This window comes from Hyla sarda, chromosome 4 (genome assembly GCF_029499605.1).
Source record: "Hyla sarda isolate aHylSar1 chromosome 4, aHylSar1.hap1, whole genome shotgun sequence".
Taxonomy (NCBI): Eukaryota; Metazoa; Chordata; class Amphibia; order Anura; family Hylidae; genus Hyla; species Hyla sarda.
The window spans coordinates 347,061,838-347,077,060 of NC_079192.1; the positions used below are offsets into that span (position 1 = coordinate 347,061,838).

The following is a 15,223-nucleotide window of genomic DNA, read 5'->3' on the forward strand; positions in this document are numbered from 1 at the left end:
TTTTAATAAATCTCCCCCTATATGCCCCCACCTGAGCTCTATATGACAGAACCCATCACCAATCACCCAGCACCCATCACCAATCACCCAGCACCAATCACCCAGCACCCATCATCCAGCACCCATCACCCAGCACCCACCTTATGCAGGAATCTCCACACAGATCTGGTTCTTACTCTGAAGAGATGGACACCACACAAATATATGCTTACATTCTACAATATACTAGAGTTAGCAAAAAAAAAGAATTATAAATATACAAAGACGGCCCGTCACAGCACAGCATACAGGGTGGAGGCAGGGAAGCTCCGCCTCCATTGTGCACAAGACTGACTTCGCATACTAGCAATGTGGGGCAATACCTAGAAAATGGAAAGACCAATTTTTGTATACATGCACTGTAATCTAGTGTATTGGGTTTAGTGCGAGTAAACAGCCTGTCAGTTTCCCTTTAATTATATACCATATCCCCTTAATTCCCTATATACTGTGCCACCATTCATCTATTAATTCCCTATATACTGTGCCACCATTAATGAACTATATACTGTGCCACCATTAATGAACTATATACTGTGCCACTATTATTTAATTATACTGTGCCACCACTAAGGGTGCGTTCACACGTGCAGCTTTGCTTTAGCAGATTTATCTTCCCATTGTCAATGGGAAGCAAAATCTGCAGTAGCAAAATCTGCAGCAGATCTGCAGCAAAATAGGCACATTTGAACGCACCCTAAGGATCTATACACAGTGCCAGCATACATAAAAATATAATGTTCCAATATAATGAAATATATACTGTGCTTCCATAAATTCCCCATATACTGTGCTTTCATTTACGTGCTTACATTCCTCCAATAATTCCCTAATAATGTGCTTCATACAATAAATACAAGCACATAACATAAAGACACATGCAGTACATAGGTAATATACACACATACAAAGAGACACTTTGACACATACATACAGGTACAAATATACATTAAGAAACATAAATACACAGACACACATATAACATGGAATATATACTAAAATATATAGCCAATAAGCACACATACATACAGGTACACACATACAATCACTCACAGATATATACACACACATACATACATAGATTCACTTGCTCATGTGTGTGTATATATATATATATATATATATATATATAGTGTGGCAAGGAAAGGGTGTATTTCCCTTGCTATCTCTGCAGAATGCTCCACCTGTGGCCTTATTACTGAGGTATTGGGAAGGGAAAGTGTGTTTAAAAGGAAAAGAAACAGAATAGTTGGGGCTCTCCCTGGGTAACAGCATGTCGCTGTAGGGGGAAACACACGGACCCTGCTGAGGAAACACACAGCGAACTGTGAGCGGTCCAAGAAGTGAAGAAGTGGTGTGAACTGTGAGTAACAGGTTGCAGGGGCACATGTTTTATGCTGGCTGAGGGTAGCTCACCAGTTAGTAGTCAGGGCACGCTGATATGTGTAGTTAGTGACCAGACGGTCTAGGACTTTTGTTTGTTCCTGAGTTATGTTTTGTTTTACCTGCAACCTGTCTAAATAAAGCTGGCAAGGTGCCAGGCGTGCAAGAATAACCGTTGTCTGTGGGTTTATTGAGTGGAAATGTGTCCTGTGGCAGTGTCCAGGACGATCCCGGAGCTAATCCCCAAGGAGGAATCCTTACAATATATATATATATATATATATATATATATATATATATATATATAGTATACAAAAATAGAGGATTGCAGCAGCACACATTGGTCCAAAAATTGAGGCTCTTAGCGCACAATTTTTTGACCAATGTGTGCTGCTGCAATCCTCTCTTTTTGTATACTCTGTATCTGCCATGGCAGTGTGCACCCGTGTATTAGGCTGTTGTGCTGGCTATCTTTCTTTTTTCTTGTATGTACAATTCAGGGGGAAATGGCACCCTCTTTAGCTGTGCACCCCTCCCCCGTTTTCACAGGTGGAGTTTTAAATGGATCCAGCATGTCACCCAGTCAGAGGCTATATGCCCAGCAGAGGTGAGTGGATAGTTGAGAGTTAGGCTCAGAATTTGTGCTAGGGTCCCATCCTAAATGAGGCCACCTCCCCGTGGTGGATGGGGGACACGTTTTGATCAAAAAGTGCGCTAAGAGCCTCAATTTTTTGACCAATGTGTGCTGCTGCAATCCTCTTTTTTTGTATACTCTGTATCTGCCATGGCAGTGTGCACAGGTGTATTAGGCTGTTGTGCTGGCTATCTTTCTTTTTTCTTGCATGTACAATTCAGGGGGAAATGGCACCCTCTTTAGCTGTGCACCCCTCCCCCGTTTTCACAGGTGGAGTTTTAAATGGATCCAGCATGCTGGCTATCTTTCTTTTTTCTTGTATGTATGTATGTATGTATATGTGTATATATATATATATATATATATATATATATATATATATATATATATATATACACACACACACACATACACACATACATACATACACACATACATAGATTCACTTGCTCATGTATATATACATACATAGATTCACTTGCTCACAAATATAGGCACATACATAGAGATAGAGACACACACACACACACACAAACACACATATATACACCTTACACTGACATACAGTCACTCAATATATACACAGTAACTTACACTAAGGCCCCAGCCATCCCTCTCTGCACAGGCACATACATTGAGATACACACACACACACACACACACATATATATACACATCATACACACACACTGACATACAATCACTCACATATATGCACAGTCACTTACACTAAGGCCCCAGCCATCCCTCTCTGCACAGGCACATACATAGAGATACACACACACACACACACACACATGTATACATATACACACACACTGACATACAATCACTCACATATATTTACAGTTACTTACAGTAAGGACTGCATAGACTGAAGTTTGTGGGCGGACATGCTGCGGGCGGGGCTTCTCTCGGCCTCCTCTGCTCCTGTCTCCTCCATGTGGAGAGAAGCAGAGAAATGGCAGATAATGACAGGGTTAGTGGTGCCCCCTTGCTGCAGAGTAATACGGATAGGATCAGAAATATAAAAAATACATAAAAATATAATGAAATATATACTGTGCTTCCATAAATTCCCAATATAATGTGCTTTCATTTACGTGCTTACATTCCTCCAATAATTCCCTAATAATGTGCTTCATACAATAAATACAAGCATATAACATAAAGGCACATACAGTACATAGGTAATATACACACATACAAAGAGACACTTTGACACATACATACAGGTACAAATATACATTAAGAAACATAAATACACAGGCACACATATAACATGGAATATATACTAAAAGATATAGCCAATAAGCACATCATACATACATACACGCATACAATCACTGACAGATATATACACACACATACATACATAGATTCACTTGCTCATATATCTTATACAAAAAAGAGGATTGCAGCAGCACACATTGGTCAAAAAATTGAGGCTCTTAGCGCACTTTTTGATCAAAACGTGTCCCCCATCCACCACGGGGAGGTGGCCTCATTTAGGATGGGGCCTTAGCACAAATTCTGAGCCTAACGCTCAACTATCCTCTCACCTCTGCTGGGCATATAGCCTCTGACTGGGTGACATGCTGGATCCATTTAAAACTCCACCTGTGAAAACGGGGGAGGGGTGCACAGCCAAAGAGGGTGCCATTTCCCCCTGAATTGTACATACAAGAAAAAAGAAAGATAGCCAGCACAACAGCCTAATACACGGGTGCACACTGCCATGGCAGATACAGAGTATACAAAAAAAGAGGAATGCAGCAGCACACATTGGTTAAAAAATTGTGCGCTAAGAGCCTCAATTTTTGACCAATGTGTGCTGCTGCAATCCTCTTTTTTTGTATACTCTGTATCTGCCATGGCAGTGTGCACCCGTGTATTAGGCTGTTGTGCTGGCTATCTTTCTTTTTTCTTGTGTGTGTGTGTGTATATGTATGTATGTATATATATATATATATATATATATATATGTATATGTGTGTGTGTGTATATATATATATATATATATATATATACACATACATAGATTCACTTGCTCATATATATACACACACACATACATAGATTCATATATATATATATATATATATATATATATATATATATATATATATATATATATATATATACCGTATATACTCGAGTATAGGCCGAGTTTTTCAGCACGATTTTTCGTGCTGAAAACACCCCCCTCGGCTTATACTCGAGTGAACTCCCCCACCCGCAGTGGTCTTCAACCTGCGGACCTCCAGAGGTTTCAAAACTACAACTCCCAGCAAGCCCGGGCAGCCATCGGCTGTCCGGGCTTGCTGGGAGTTGTAGTTTTGAAACCTCCGGAGGTCCGCAGGTTGAAGACCACTGCGGCCTTCAACATCATCCAGCCCCCTCTCACCCCCTTTAGTTCTGAGTACTCACCTCCGCTCGGCGCTGGTCCGGTCCTGCAGGACTGTCCGGTGAGGAGGTGGTCTGGTGGGATACTGGTTCCGGGCTGCTATCTTCACCGGGGAGGCCTCTTCTAAGCGCTTCGGGCCCGGCCTCAGAATAGTCACGTTGCCGTGACAACGACGCAGAGGTGCGTTCATTGCCAACGTACTTCTGCGTCATTGTCAAGGCAACGCCTCTATTCCGGACCGGAAGCGCGGAGAAGAGGCGCCCCCGGTGAAGATAGCAGCCCGGACCACCTCCCCACCGGACAGCCCTGCAGGACCGGACCAGCGCCGAGCGGAGGTGAGTACTCAGAACTAAAGGGGGTGAGAGGGGGGCTGGATGATGTTGAAGGCCGCAGTGGTCTTCAACCTGCGGACCTCCGGAGGTTTCAAAACTACAACTCCCAGCAAGCCCGGACAGCCGATGGCTGCCCGGGCTTGCTGGGAGTTGTAGTTTTGAAACCTCTGGAGGTCCGCAGGTTGAAGACCACTGAGGGCGAATGATGAGAAGAGGATGATGAAGGGGGGGTGTGGGGATGATGAAGGGGGGTGGGGATGATGAAGGGGGGGGTGTGGGATGATAAGGGGATGATGAAGGGGGGATGTGCGGGATGATAAGGGGATGATGAAGGGGGGATGTGTGGGATGATAAGGGGATGATGAAGGGGGGATGTGCGGGATGATAAGGGGATGATGAAGGGGGGATGTGTGGGATGATGACAAGGGGATGATGAAGGGGGGATGTGTGGGATGATAAGGGGATGATGAAGGGGGGATGTGTGGGATGATAAGGGGATGATGAAGGGGGGATGTGTGGGATGATGACAAGGGGATGATGATGAGGATGTTAATGACGGGTCTGGATGATGACAGGGGGGGATGAGGTATTTCCCACCCTAGGCTTATACTCGAGTCAATAACTTTTCCTGGGATTTTGGGTTGAAATTAGGGGTCTCGGCTTATACTCGGGTCGGCTTATACTCGAGTATATACGGTATATATACATACACACACATACATAGATTCACTTGCTCACATATATAGGCACATACATAGAGATATATACACCTCACACTGACATGCAGTCAATACACAGTCACTTACACTAAGGCCCCAGCCATCCCTCTCTGCACAGGCACATACATAGAGATACACACACACACACACACATATATACACATCATACACACAAACTGACATACAATCACTCACATATATGCACAGTCACTTACACCAAGGCCCCAGCCATCCCTCTCTGCACAGGCACATACATAGAGATACATCCACACACACACATATGTATACATACACACACACACTGACATACAATCACTCACAAATATTTACAGTTACTTACAGTAAGGGCAGCATAGACTGAAGTTTGTGGCTGGACATGCTGTGGGCGGGGTATCTCTCTGCCTCCTCTGCTCCCGTCTCCTCCGTGTGGAGAGAAGCAGAGAAATGGCAGATAATGACAGGGTAAGTGGTGCCCCCTTGCTGCAGGGAGGGCACAGCACCCTCCATTAAACCACATACAAATCTCCCCAGCAATGGATCCTTTTTACTTCACCTGTCACCCTGAGTCTGTAGCTCCTTTTGTGAGGTCACTAGAGGGGCAGGTGAGGAAAAGGGCAGGGGCTCCAGCCCCCTTTCACTCCTATGTGTGCACGTCCTTGCCTACAAGTGTGGTATCAAGTATGGTCCGCAGCCCACAGGTCCCGACGCTAACTGTACTCCTTGAACTGGAAGAAAATCCGTGGTCGGGTAAATGGGACATCATACGGACCTGATTTGGATGTATTTAGATACATTTTTATTATATAAATTCTGATAAATTCAATAGAGCACCGTGTCTCTCACATGAAGCTTTGGTTTATATGATAACTTCACTTATTTCATTCAGCCCATTAGGGGAGATCATGGCCATTTTATAGATCCAATACATTTCCAATCATTTGAGCTGCTGAAATCTGTCGTTAACATTACTCAGAACGAAATCAATAAGAGTAAGGCTGGGTTCACACTACGTTTTTCAACTACGGTTCCCGCATACGTTTTCTATTAAAAACCGTATGGGAAAAAACGGATGGAACAGTGTGGGAAAAAGTAAACCGTATGCGTTTTTAAACAGTATACTGTTTTTAAAAGTGCATAATGTTCCGTCCGTTTTTATAGAAAAAAAAAACATAAGTTTTTGAATATTTTGTCCATTTTGTGACAGGTTATCACCATAGGGGAATTTTTTCCTGTTGGTAGTCAATCTTCCAGCTGCTGGAACACATATTCGATCCCTGAGACTGTAAATAGTGCTAAGCATAGATATTTAAAGAGTGATGCTACCATTAATGGTATGTGGCAGCGATAACTGATGAATAGAGAGAGATGGCACTTCTGTCCATTGACCACTCATAGGCAGTTACTTGGTTTACAAAACTTTTCTAAAAGTAATTTATCCTTTGAACTGCCCAGAGTTTTTATTTAAAAGATGATTGACAATTAACAAAGTGATGTACACTGCAGGGACAGTTAATATAACTATGTATGCAATGGTAGGGCAATACTTTTTATTGTAGTTCTGGATCTATTTCAGAATTCAGAACTCAAATTATCCTGAAGATCAAAACAATGGAAATGCTAATTATATCATAACAACTCTTCAAAATTGTTGTTTTTGCTTAACACAAATGGATAATTATCACAACAATAAATAGGTTGTTTTAATAAGTTTCTATTACCTCTGGGGAAACTGATTTCAATTTTTTTAATATGCAGTTATATGTATTTGTGGCCTCTAGGCAATTACAATTATTAAGTATCTTTTTTGATGATCCTAGAAACGCATTAGGGAGAATTATATTACCTTGTTTCAGTTACTTTAAATTGAAATTATTTTTCTATTGGACCTATTGTCTCATTTAATATTAACATTTAGGGTTAAGTGTGGAAGCACAATAACAACTTTATTGTACATGCTTTAAACTTGCAATTAGTTCATTTTATTATTATTCCTTGAGTAAGATACATTAAAGCGATGAAAGTTTTTGTATTGATTAAAATACAAATAGCATACAAATGAATCCCTGGAATAGAGAACGTAATTACCTTGCTGTCTTTTTGTAAATTTATGTAGAAATTATTTCATGACTTGAGTTTTACAGGCTCCACATTTATTTTGCTTTTATTATATTCTAATATGAATAGCACATGCATATGGTAATAAGCAATATAAGTACTCTTGGTAAATATTATATTTAATTAGATTTAAGTTAAAATTAAAGTAGGATGTGTAAATTAAAAAAAAAATTATTTCACTAAAATGCAGTTTTTTCCCCAAATTTACCATGTTTAATAGAGGTAATAGGAGAAGAAATGGGGTTACAAATTTTGGGGGGCATTTTCTGAGTATGGAAATACCCCATATGTGGACATCAAGTGCTCTGCTGGCGCACTACAATGCTCAGAAGAGAAGGAGCCACATTTGGCTTTTTGAAAGCAAATTTAGCTGAAATGGTTTTTGGGGGCATGTCACAATTAGGAAGCCACTATGGTGCCAAAACAGAAAAAAAAAAAAAAAACACATGGCATACTATTTTGGAAACTACACCCCTCAAGGAACGTAACAAGGGGTACAGTGAGCCTTAACACTCCACAGGTGTTTGATGACTTAGTTAAATTCGGATGTGTAAATGAAAATAATTTTTTTCACTAAATTGCTGTTTTTTCCAAAATTTAGGAGAGGTTATAGGAGAAAATGCCCCTTAAAATTTGTAACCCCCTTTCTTCTGATTATGGAAATACGTGTAAAGATGTAAAGTGCTCTGCGGGCAAACTACAATGCTCAGAAGAGAAGGCGCTTTTGAGATAATTTGTTTGGAATGGAAGTCGGGGGCCATGTGCGTTTACAAAGCCCCCATGCTACCAGAACAATGGACCCACCGGACATGTGACCCCATTTTGGAAACTACATCCCTCACGGAATGTAATAAGGGGTACAGTGAGCATTTACACCCCACTGGTGTTTGAAAGACTTTTGGAACAGTGGGCTGTGCAAATGAAAATATAAATTTTTCATTTCCATGGACCACTGTTCCAAAAATCTGTCAGACACCTTATGTTAGCTAGTGTCTGTCAGACACTAGCTAACATACATGTTCTATACATATTTCAATATTCACCTTCTAATGTTAGGGCTTGTTAAGCCCTCTTGTGTACTTCTGCTGCTGCCTGATCCAGGCTGTGTGTTTCAGCAACTATATGCTTTAGTGATGCTGCTGGGCCTGCGTCTAAAAATTTTTGATGTAAGCACTAGCTAACATACATCTTCTATACAGATTTCCACATTAACATAATGTTAGGGGTTGTGAAGCCCTCTTGTAAACTCATGCTGATGCCTGCTCCAGGCTGTGTGTTCAGTAACTACTTGGCTTAGTAATGCTGCTGGGCTAGGGCCTTAAATTTTTGGATGTTAGCACTAGCTTATATACATGCTTGAGATTTCAACATTGATCTTTCAATCTTAGGGGTTATGAAACCCTCTTGTGCACTCCTGCTGCTGACTGCTCCTGTCTGTGTCATTCAGCAACTACATGGTTTAGTGATGCTTATATTAGAGTATATATCTATCCAGGAGGTACATTGAACATTGAACTTGAAAAGAGTATCTAAGATAAAAAATTTAGTTCTGTGTACCTCCAGCTGTTTCAAATAGGCCAGGGCTGTACAATGTTTTGAGATGTAATTCATCAAGTTTTATAGTGTGTACTGTGTATTTGTGTTTACTGTTGATTTTTTATATATCTATTGGGTGCAAATTATTTAAAAACTATAATTAGTATAGTCTCTGTGGTGCAATTGGTTAGCACATTCAGAATAAATCTGAAAGGTTGGTGGTTTAAGTCCACCCAGAAACACAACTATCTTTTCCGACTGGTAGTGAAGCTATCAGCAAACAAGGAGGGTGCGACACACGTTTTAAATGCAGCTTAGATTTTTCTTTATGTATATATTCAGCAATATACAATTTTCAAAAAATATTCACCCATGTGCACAAATAAGTCAGTAGCGTCCAGCGGGAGACATATTTCAGCTCATCAGGTTTTCTTTAGTTTTATTACCTGTGTACGGCCATCTCCTACACCAGCAGGTGAGCAAGTCCATGCAATGTTTCGAAGGAAACACCTTCTTTGTCCAGCATGATGTGAAAAACGCCCATCACCACATTAAATAAGTTTACATTCTCGCAAGATCTTAGTTCTACAGCGGAAATATAAAAATTACAAAACACATATCAAAATAAGTTAAAATCACATAAAAACACGACAGTATAGTTATAGTATACGCTTAGTTATATATATTATAAAATACATTGAAGTTGCAGATCTCATTAATCCCGTCCGGTTTTAACGTGCCCAGTTTTTGTATCCAGCGCACCTCGTAATTTCATTTTTATCTGTTCTTTATTCTCACCCTCTATGTTTTCAAGTACCTGCCATCTAAGTTCATTGACATTGTGTCTATATTCTGAAAAATGTCGGGCTAAACTGGTTTCAAATTTTTCCTTATTTGCCGCATTGTCTTCGCTCTTGTTCACATTGTCCTGTTCTTTTCTGTACGTTCTAATAGAACTCTTATGTTCATTTATTCTCTGTTTAATGCTTCTTGTGGTTTGGCCAACATAGCCCTTCCCACATGGGCATTTAAGAAAATAAATCACCTGTGTGCTATTGCATGAATGCCAGCCCTTGATTGGGATCCTAGTCCCTTTCATGGGATGGACAACGACATCTCCTTTTATAATCGCATTGCAATTTTGGCATGACAGGCAGGCAAATGTGCCTGACTGTCTAGCTTTCAAAAAACTCTGTTTGCTGACCTGCTTCTTTTTGATATCAGCTCTCACTAGGTGATTGGCTAGTGACTTATTCTTTCGATATGTAAACCTCGGACCACTGCGGAACAAACGGGCGATTTTATCGTCCGCTGTTAGTAGTCCCCAGTATTTACATATGGTTTGTTTTTTTAGTTTAGAATGGCAGTCATATATAGAAAGAAAAGTTATTTCACTATCCCCTTTTAAATCTTTCTTTTTATTTTCCTTTTTCATCCTAAGATCTTCTCTCGGTATTTGATCAACTTCTTTTGCTCACTGTGCCACAAAGGACAGTAATAAATAAGGGACTGGGCTTTGTCCCGAAGGAAAAATGTGACAGTTTCGATTTCATGGTAGAGCAATTTTGTAGAGCAATTAAGTTAAAAATGTTTTTCCAAGATAAAACTAGTAAAGTCGAGAACACCGTTGCACCCCTACATCCGAAATTAAGAAAGAAAAGTAGATTTGATCCTCCGATACACTGCCCTTTGCTGGATTCGTTCCAGCAGGTAGTGATTAAGGAGGTATTAGAAAAATGGGATAGGGTTAAAGACCATGGGAAACCAAATCTGAATGTAGAGGAGAAAGAAGCCTTAAAACAATAAAAAATGGATGATAGAATTGTTATAAATAAAAGCGGACAAAGGGGGCGCAACGGTAGTTCTCGATAAGGATATGTATATGGAGGAAGCACATGGCCAATTATGTGATTCTAAAGTGTATAGAAAATTAGAAGGAGATCCAACCATGGAGTTTAAAAAGGAAATTGATGTAATGCTCGAAGAAGCTTGCCTAAATGGCGTAATCGGTGTACAGGAGAAAAATGCATTGATTAATTAATTAAAACCCTAGAACCCCAGTCCTATATTTGTTGCCAAAGGTACATAAGAACATGGAGAAACCCCCGGGACGTCCCATTGTCTCGGGGGTGAACTCCATTCTTAGTCCTTTGGCAACCTATATAGACGGGTATCTACAAAAAGTAGTAACTGCCCTTCCTAACTGCCTTAGGCACACAAATCAAATTTTGGACCGCATTGCTGGTTTGACTGGGTTACAAGATGTACTGTTATGCACGCTTGATATTAAAAGCCTTTATATAAATATTCCCACTCAGGAGGGAATGCTTGCTATTAAGGAACATCTGATTATGGACAGTAGTCTGTCCAATGCGAAAATTGCATTTTTGATGTATTTACTTGAAACTGTGTTGCTTAAGAATTATTTCCGATTTGGTGAGGAGTTTTTTTCTCCAGGAACAGGGGACCTCGATGGGGTCCCCTGTCGCACCAAGTCTTGCTAATATTTTCATGTGTAAATTTGAGAGCAAGTTTGTTGCTGGACATGAACTAAGTGAGAAGCTGAAGCTGTGGGTCCGCTATGTGGATGATGTTTTCGTCCTCTGGGCGGGCCCACAGTCTCAGCTTCAGACATATGTGGAATACTTGAATGGATGTCACCCTCTCATTGAATTCTCGTTGGAAGTTAATGAGAGGGAGATTAGCTATTTGGATGTGAAGGTAGTCAAAAATAAAGAGGGTGAATTGGATACGACCCTGTATGTGAAAGACAGTGATCGTAACAATTTGTTACATCGGGACAGTGCTCATGCCCCGCAGGTGTTCAAAGGAATACCGAAGGGACAACTAATTAGAACGAAGAGGATTTGTAGTAAAGAGGATGAATTTCAGAAAAATAAAGATTATGATTAAAAAGTTCATACAGCGAGGATATGATCAGAAAGAAATGGAAGAGATAGCGAAAGAAGTTGATCAAATACCGAGAGAAGATCTTAGGATGAAAAAGGAAAATAAAAAGAAGGATTTAAAAGGGGATAGTGAAATAACTTTTCTTTCTATATATGACTGCCATTCTAAACTAATAAAACAGACCATATGTAAATACTGGGGACTACTAACAGCGGACGATAAAATCGCCTGTTTGTTCCGCAGTCGTCCGAGGTTTACATATCGAAAGAATAAGTCACTAGTCAATCACCTAGTGAGAGCTGATATCAAAAAGAAGCAGGTCAGCAAACAGTTTTTTGAAAGCTAGACAGTCAGGCACATTTGCCTGCCTGTCATGCCAAAATTGCAATGCGATTATAAAAGGAGATGTCGTTGTCCATCCCATGAAAGGGACTAGGATCCCAATCAAGGGCTGGCATTCATGCAATAGCACACAGGTGATTTATTTTCTTAAATGCCCATGTGGGAAGGGCTATGTTGGCCAAACCACAAGGAGTATTAAACAGAGAATAAATGAACATAAGAGTTCTATTAGAACATACAGAAAAGAACAGGACAATGTGAACATTGCGAAGACAATGCGGCAAATAAGGAAAAATTTGAAACCAGTTTAGCCCGACATTTTTCAGAATATAGACACAATGTCAATGAACTTAGATGGCAGGTACTTGAAAACATAGAGGGTGAGAATAAAGAACAGATAAAAATGAAATTACTGAGGAACGAGGTGCACTGGATACAAAAACTGGGCACGTTAAAACCGGACGGGATTAATGAGATCTGCAACTTCAATGTATTTTTATAACTAAGCGTATACTATAACTATACTGTTGTGTTTTTATGTGATTTTAACTTCTTTTGATACGTGTTTTGTAATTTTTATATTTCCGCTGTAGAACTAAGATCTCGCAAGAATGTAAACTTATTTAATGTGGTGATAGGCGTTTTTCACATCATTCTGGACAAAGAAGGTGTTTCCTTCGAAACGTTGCATGGACTTACTCACCTGCTGGTGTAGGAGATGGCCGTATACAGGTTATAAAACTAAAGAAAACCTGATGAGCTGAAATATGTCTCCCGCTGGACGCTACTGACTTATTTGTGCACATGGGTGAATATTTTTTGAAAATTGTATATTGCTGAATATATACATAAAGAAAAATCTAAGCTGCATTTAAAACGTGTGTCGCACCCTCCTTGTTTATTGAATGCATTGTTTCTGAGTACGGAGCACTCCGGTGACCACGTGTACCCTATGCACAGGGAGCCCCCATATCTATGATTATAAGACAGTGAAGCTATCAGCTACACAAATAGTTTGATGTGGCAGTGCATGCTAATTGCTTGGTTTTAAATTGTTTATTATGTTTTAAATTTGAATAATTTTATAAAATTATTTTTGTCTTTATATATATTTGATTTTAGGTTTCTGGCCAGTGGAGAGTCCGTTTCATCTCTCCATTACCAATTCCGAATCCACAATCTCAAAATTTGTTCCGGAAACCTGTGAGGGTATATGGAGGAATCTTCAGCTCCAGTATCTTCCCGAGCCTACCACCGCTATGTGGAATGAAGCAGCAGACGGATTCTGGAGACATGCAAACTTTCCTAATTGGGTTGGGGCACTGGATGGAAAACATGTGCGGATAAGGAAGCCATCTGGAAGTGGATCTCTATTTTATAATTATAAGAAATATTTTTCTATTATACTCAAGGCGATATGTGATGCCAGCTATAAATTCTTGGCCGTTGACATTGGTGCCTATGGACAAAATAACGATTCCCGTGTTTTTAAAGAATCAAATTTAGGAAAAGCCCAGTATGCTGATACCTTCCAGATCCAGGCCCCAAAACCATTACCTGGTACTGATGGACCTGCCTTGCCCCATATAATAGTGGCTGATGAGGCCTTTCAGATGGCCCAAAACTTGCTAAAGCCCTACTCGGGAAGAAGGCTTAATCCACAGCGGCGTGTGTTTAATTACCCCTTAACGCGGGCACACAGGTATGTGGAATGTTCTTTTGGTATTCTTACCAATAAATGGCGCTTACTAACAACAAGCATACAAGTCAAGCCGGAATCCGTCGACACAGTCATAAAAGCTTGTGTTGTACTACATAATTTTGTGCTAAATATGGAGCCTTGTTCAATACCTACCATGGAGGAAATTACAGAAGTCAATCTTCCAGGAATGGAAGCCATACCATTTCAGAACAAGTGTTTCAGTCATGCAGATACGTGATGAATTTTGTAATTATTTCTATTCAGACCAAGGTGCTTTGCCATGGCAGCATACCCTGTAGGTTATTTTTCAACTTTATTTTTGTCTTCGTTTATTAAAGAAAAAAATTATAATTTACTAATTAATCTATTTTTCTTCTTTTTTTTTAAGAGAAATTGAAGATTGATGCCTGTATTTTTTAAACCTTGTTCATATGATAATATATTTTTTTTAAAGAAACACAACAGTTTAACCATAAATATAAAATTTACTTTTTGAAAAGTATAAAACGTCTCTTTTCTTGAATATAAAAATATATATGAACATTACAAAAAAGGTATAAACAATAAATACCTAACTAATAACATGGTGAAAGGCAGAATATTAAAGGGGGACTCTGGCTCTAAGACATCTTATCCCCTATCCAAAGGATAGGAGATAAGATGCCTGATTGCGGGGGTCCCGCCACTGGGGACCCCCGCGATCTTCCACGCCGCAACCTGTTAGAATCAGCCCCCGGAGCATGCTTGCTTCGGGTCTGATTACTGGCGATCACAGGGGTGGATCATAGTGACGTCACGGATCCGTGCCTGTGTGACGTCATGTTCCACTCCCTCAATGCAAACCTATGGGTGGGGGCGTGACAACTGCCACGACCCATCCCATAGGTTTGCATTGATGGGGCAGAGGGCGACGTTACACGGGGCGTAGCCATTATATCACTATGCTCCGTTAACCGGATTAATCAGTAATCAGACCCGGAGCAAACACGGGCTGATTCTTAAAGGGTGCGGCATGGAAGGGCGCAGGGGTACCTTTGTTTGGATAGGGGATAAGATATCTTTGCCAGAGCACCCCTTTAATCCTGAAGAAGACATACAGTTACA

General features: G+C 40.3%; 1 protein-coding gene across 1 annotated transcript in view; it reads left to right on the forward strand.

Annotated features, from left to right (window-relative positions):
* The window catches only part of LOC130367071 (uncharacterized), a 37,276-nt gene extending 22,705 nt beyond the window's left edge, over nucleotides 1–14,571 (forward strand). The window contains exon 2 of the mRNA XM_056569451.1: nucleotides 13,540–14,571. Within this exon, the coding sequence (XP_056425426.1) occupies nucleotides 13,677–14,357 (681 nt within the window). The 5' untranslated portion in view covers nucleotides 13,540–13,676 and the 3' untranslated portion in view covers nucleotides 14,358–14,571. The remainder of the gene's footprint in view (nucleotides 1–13,539) is intronic.
* Nucleotides 14,572–15,223: the final 652 nt, after the last annotated feature.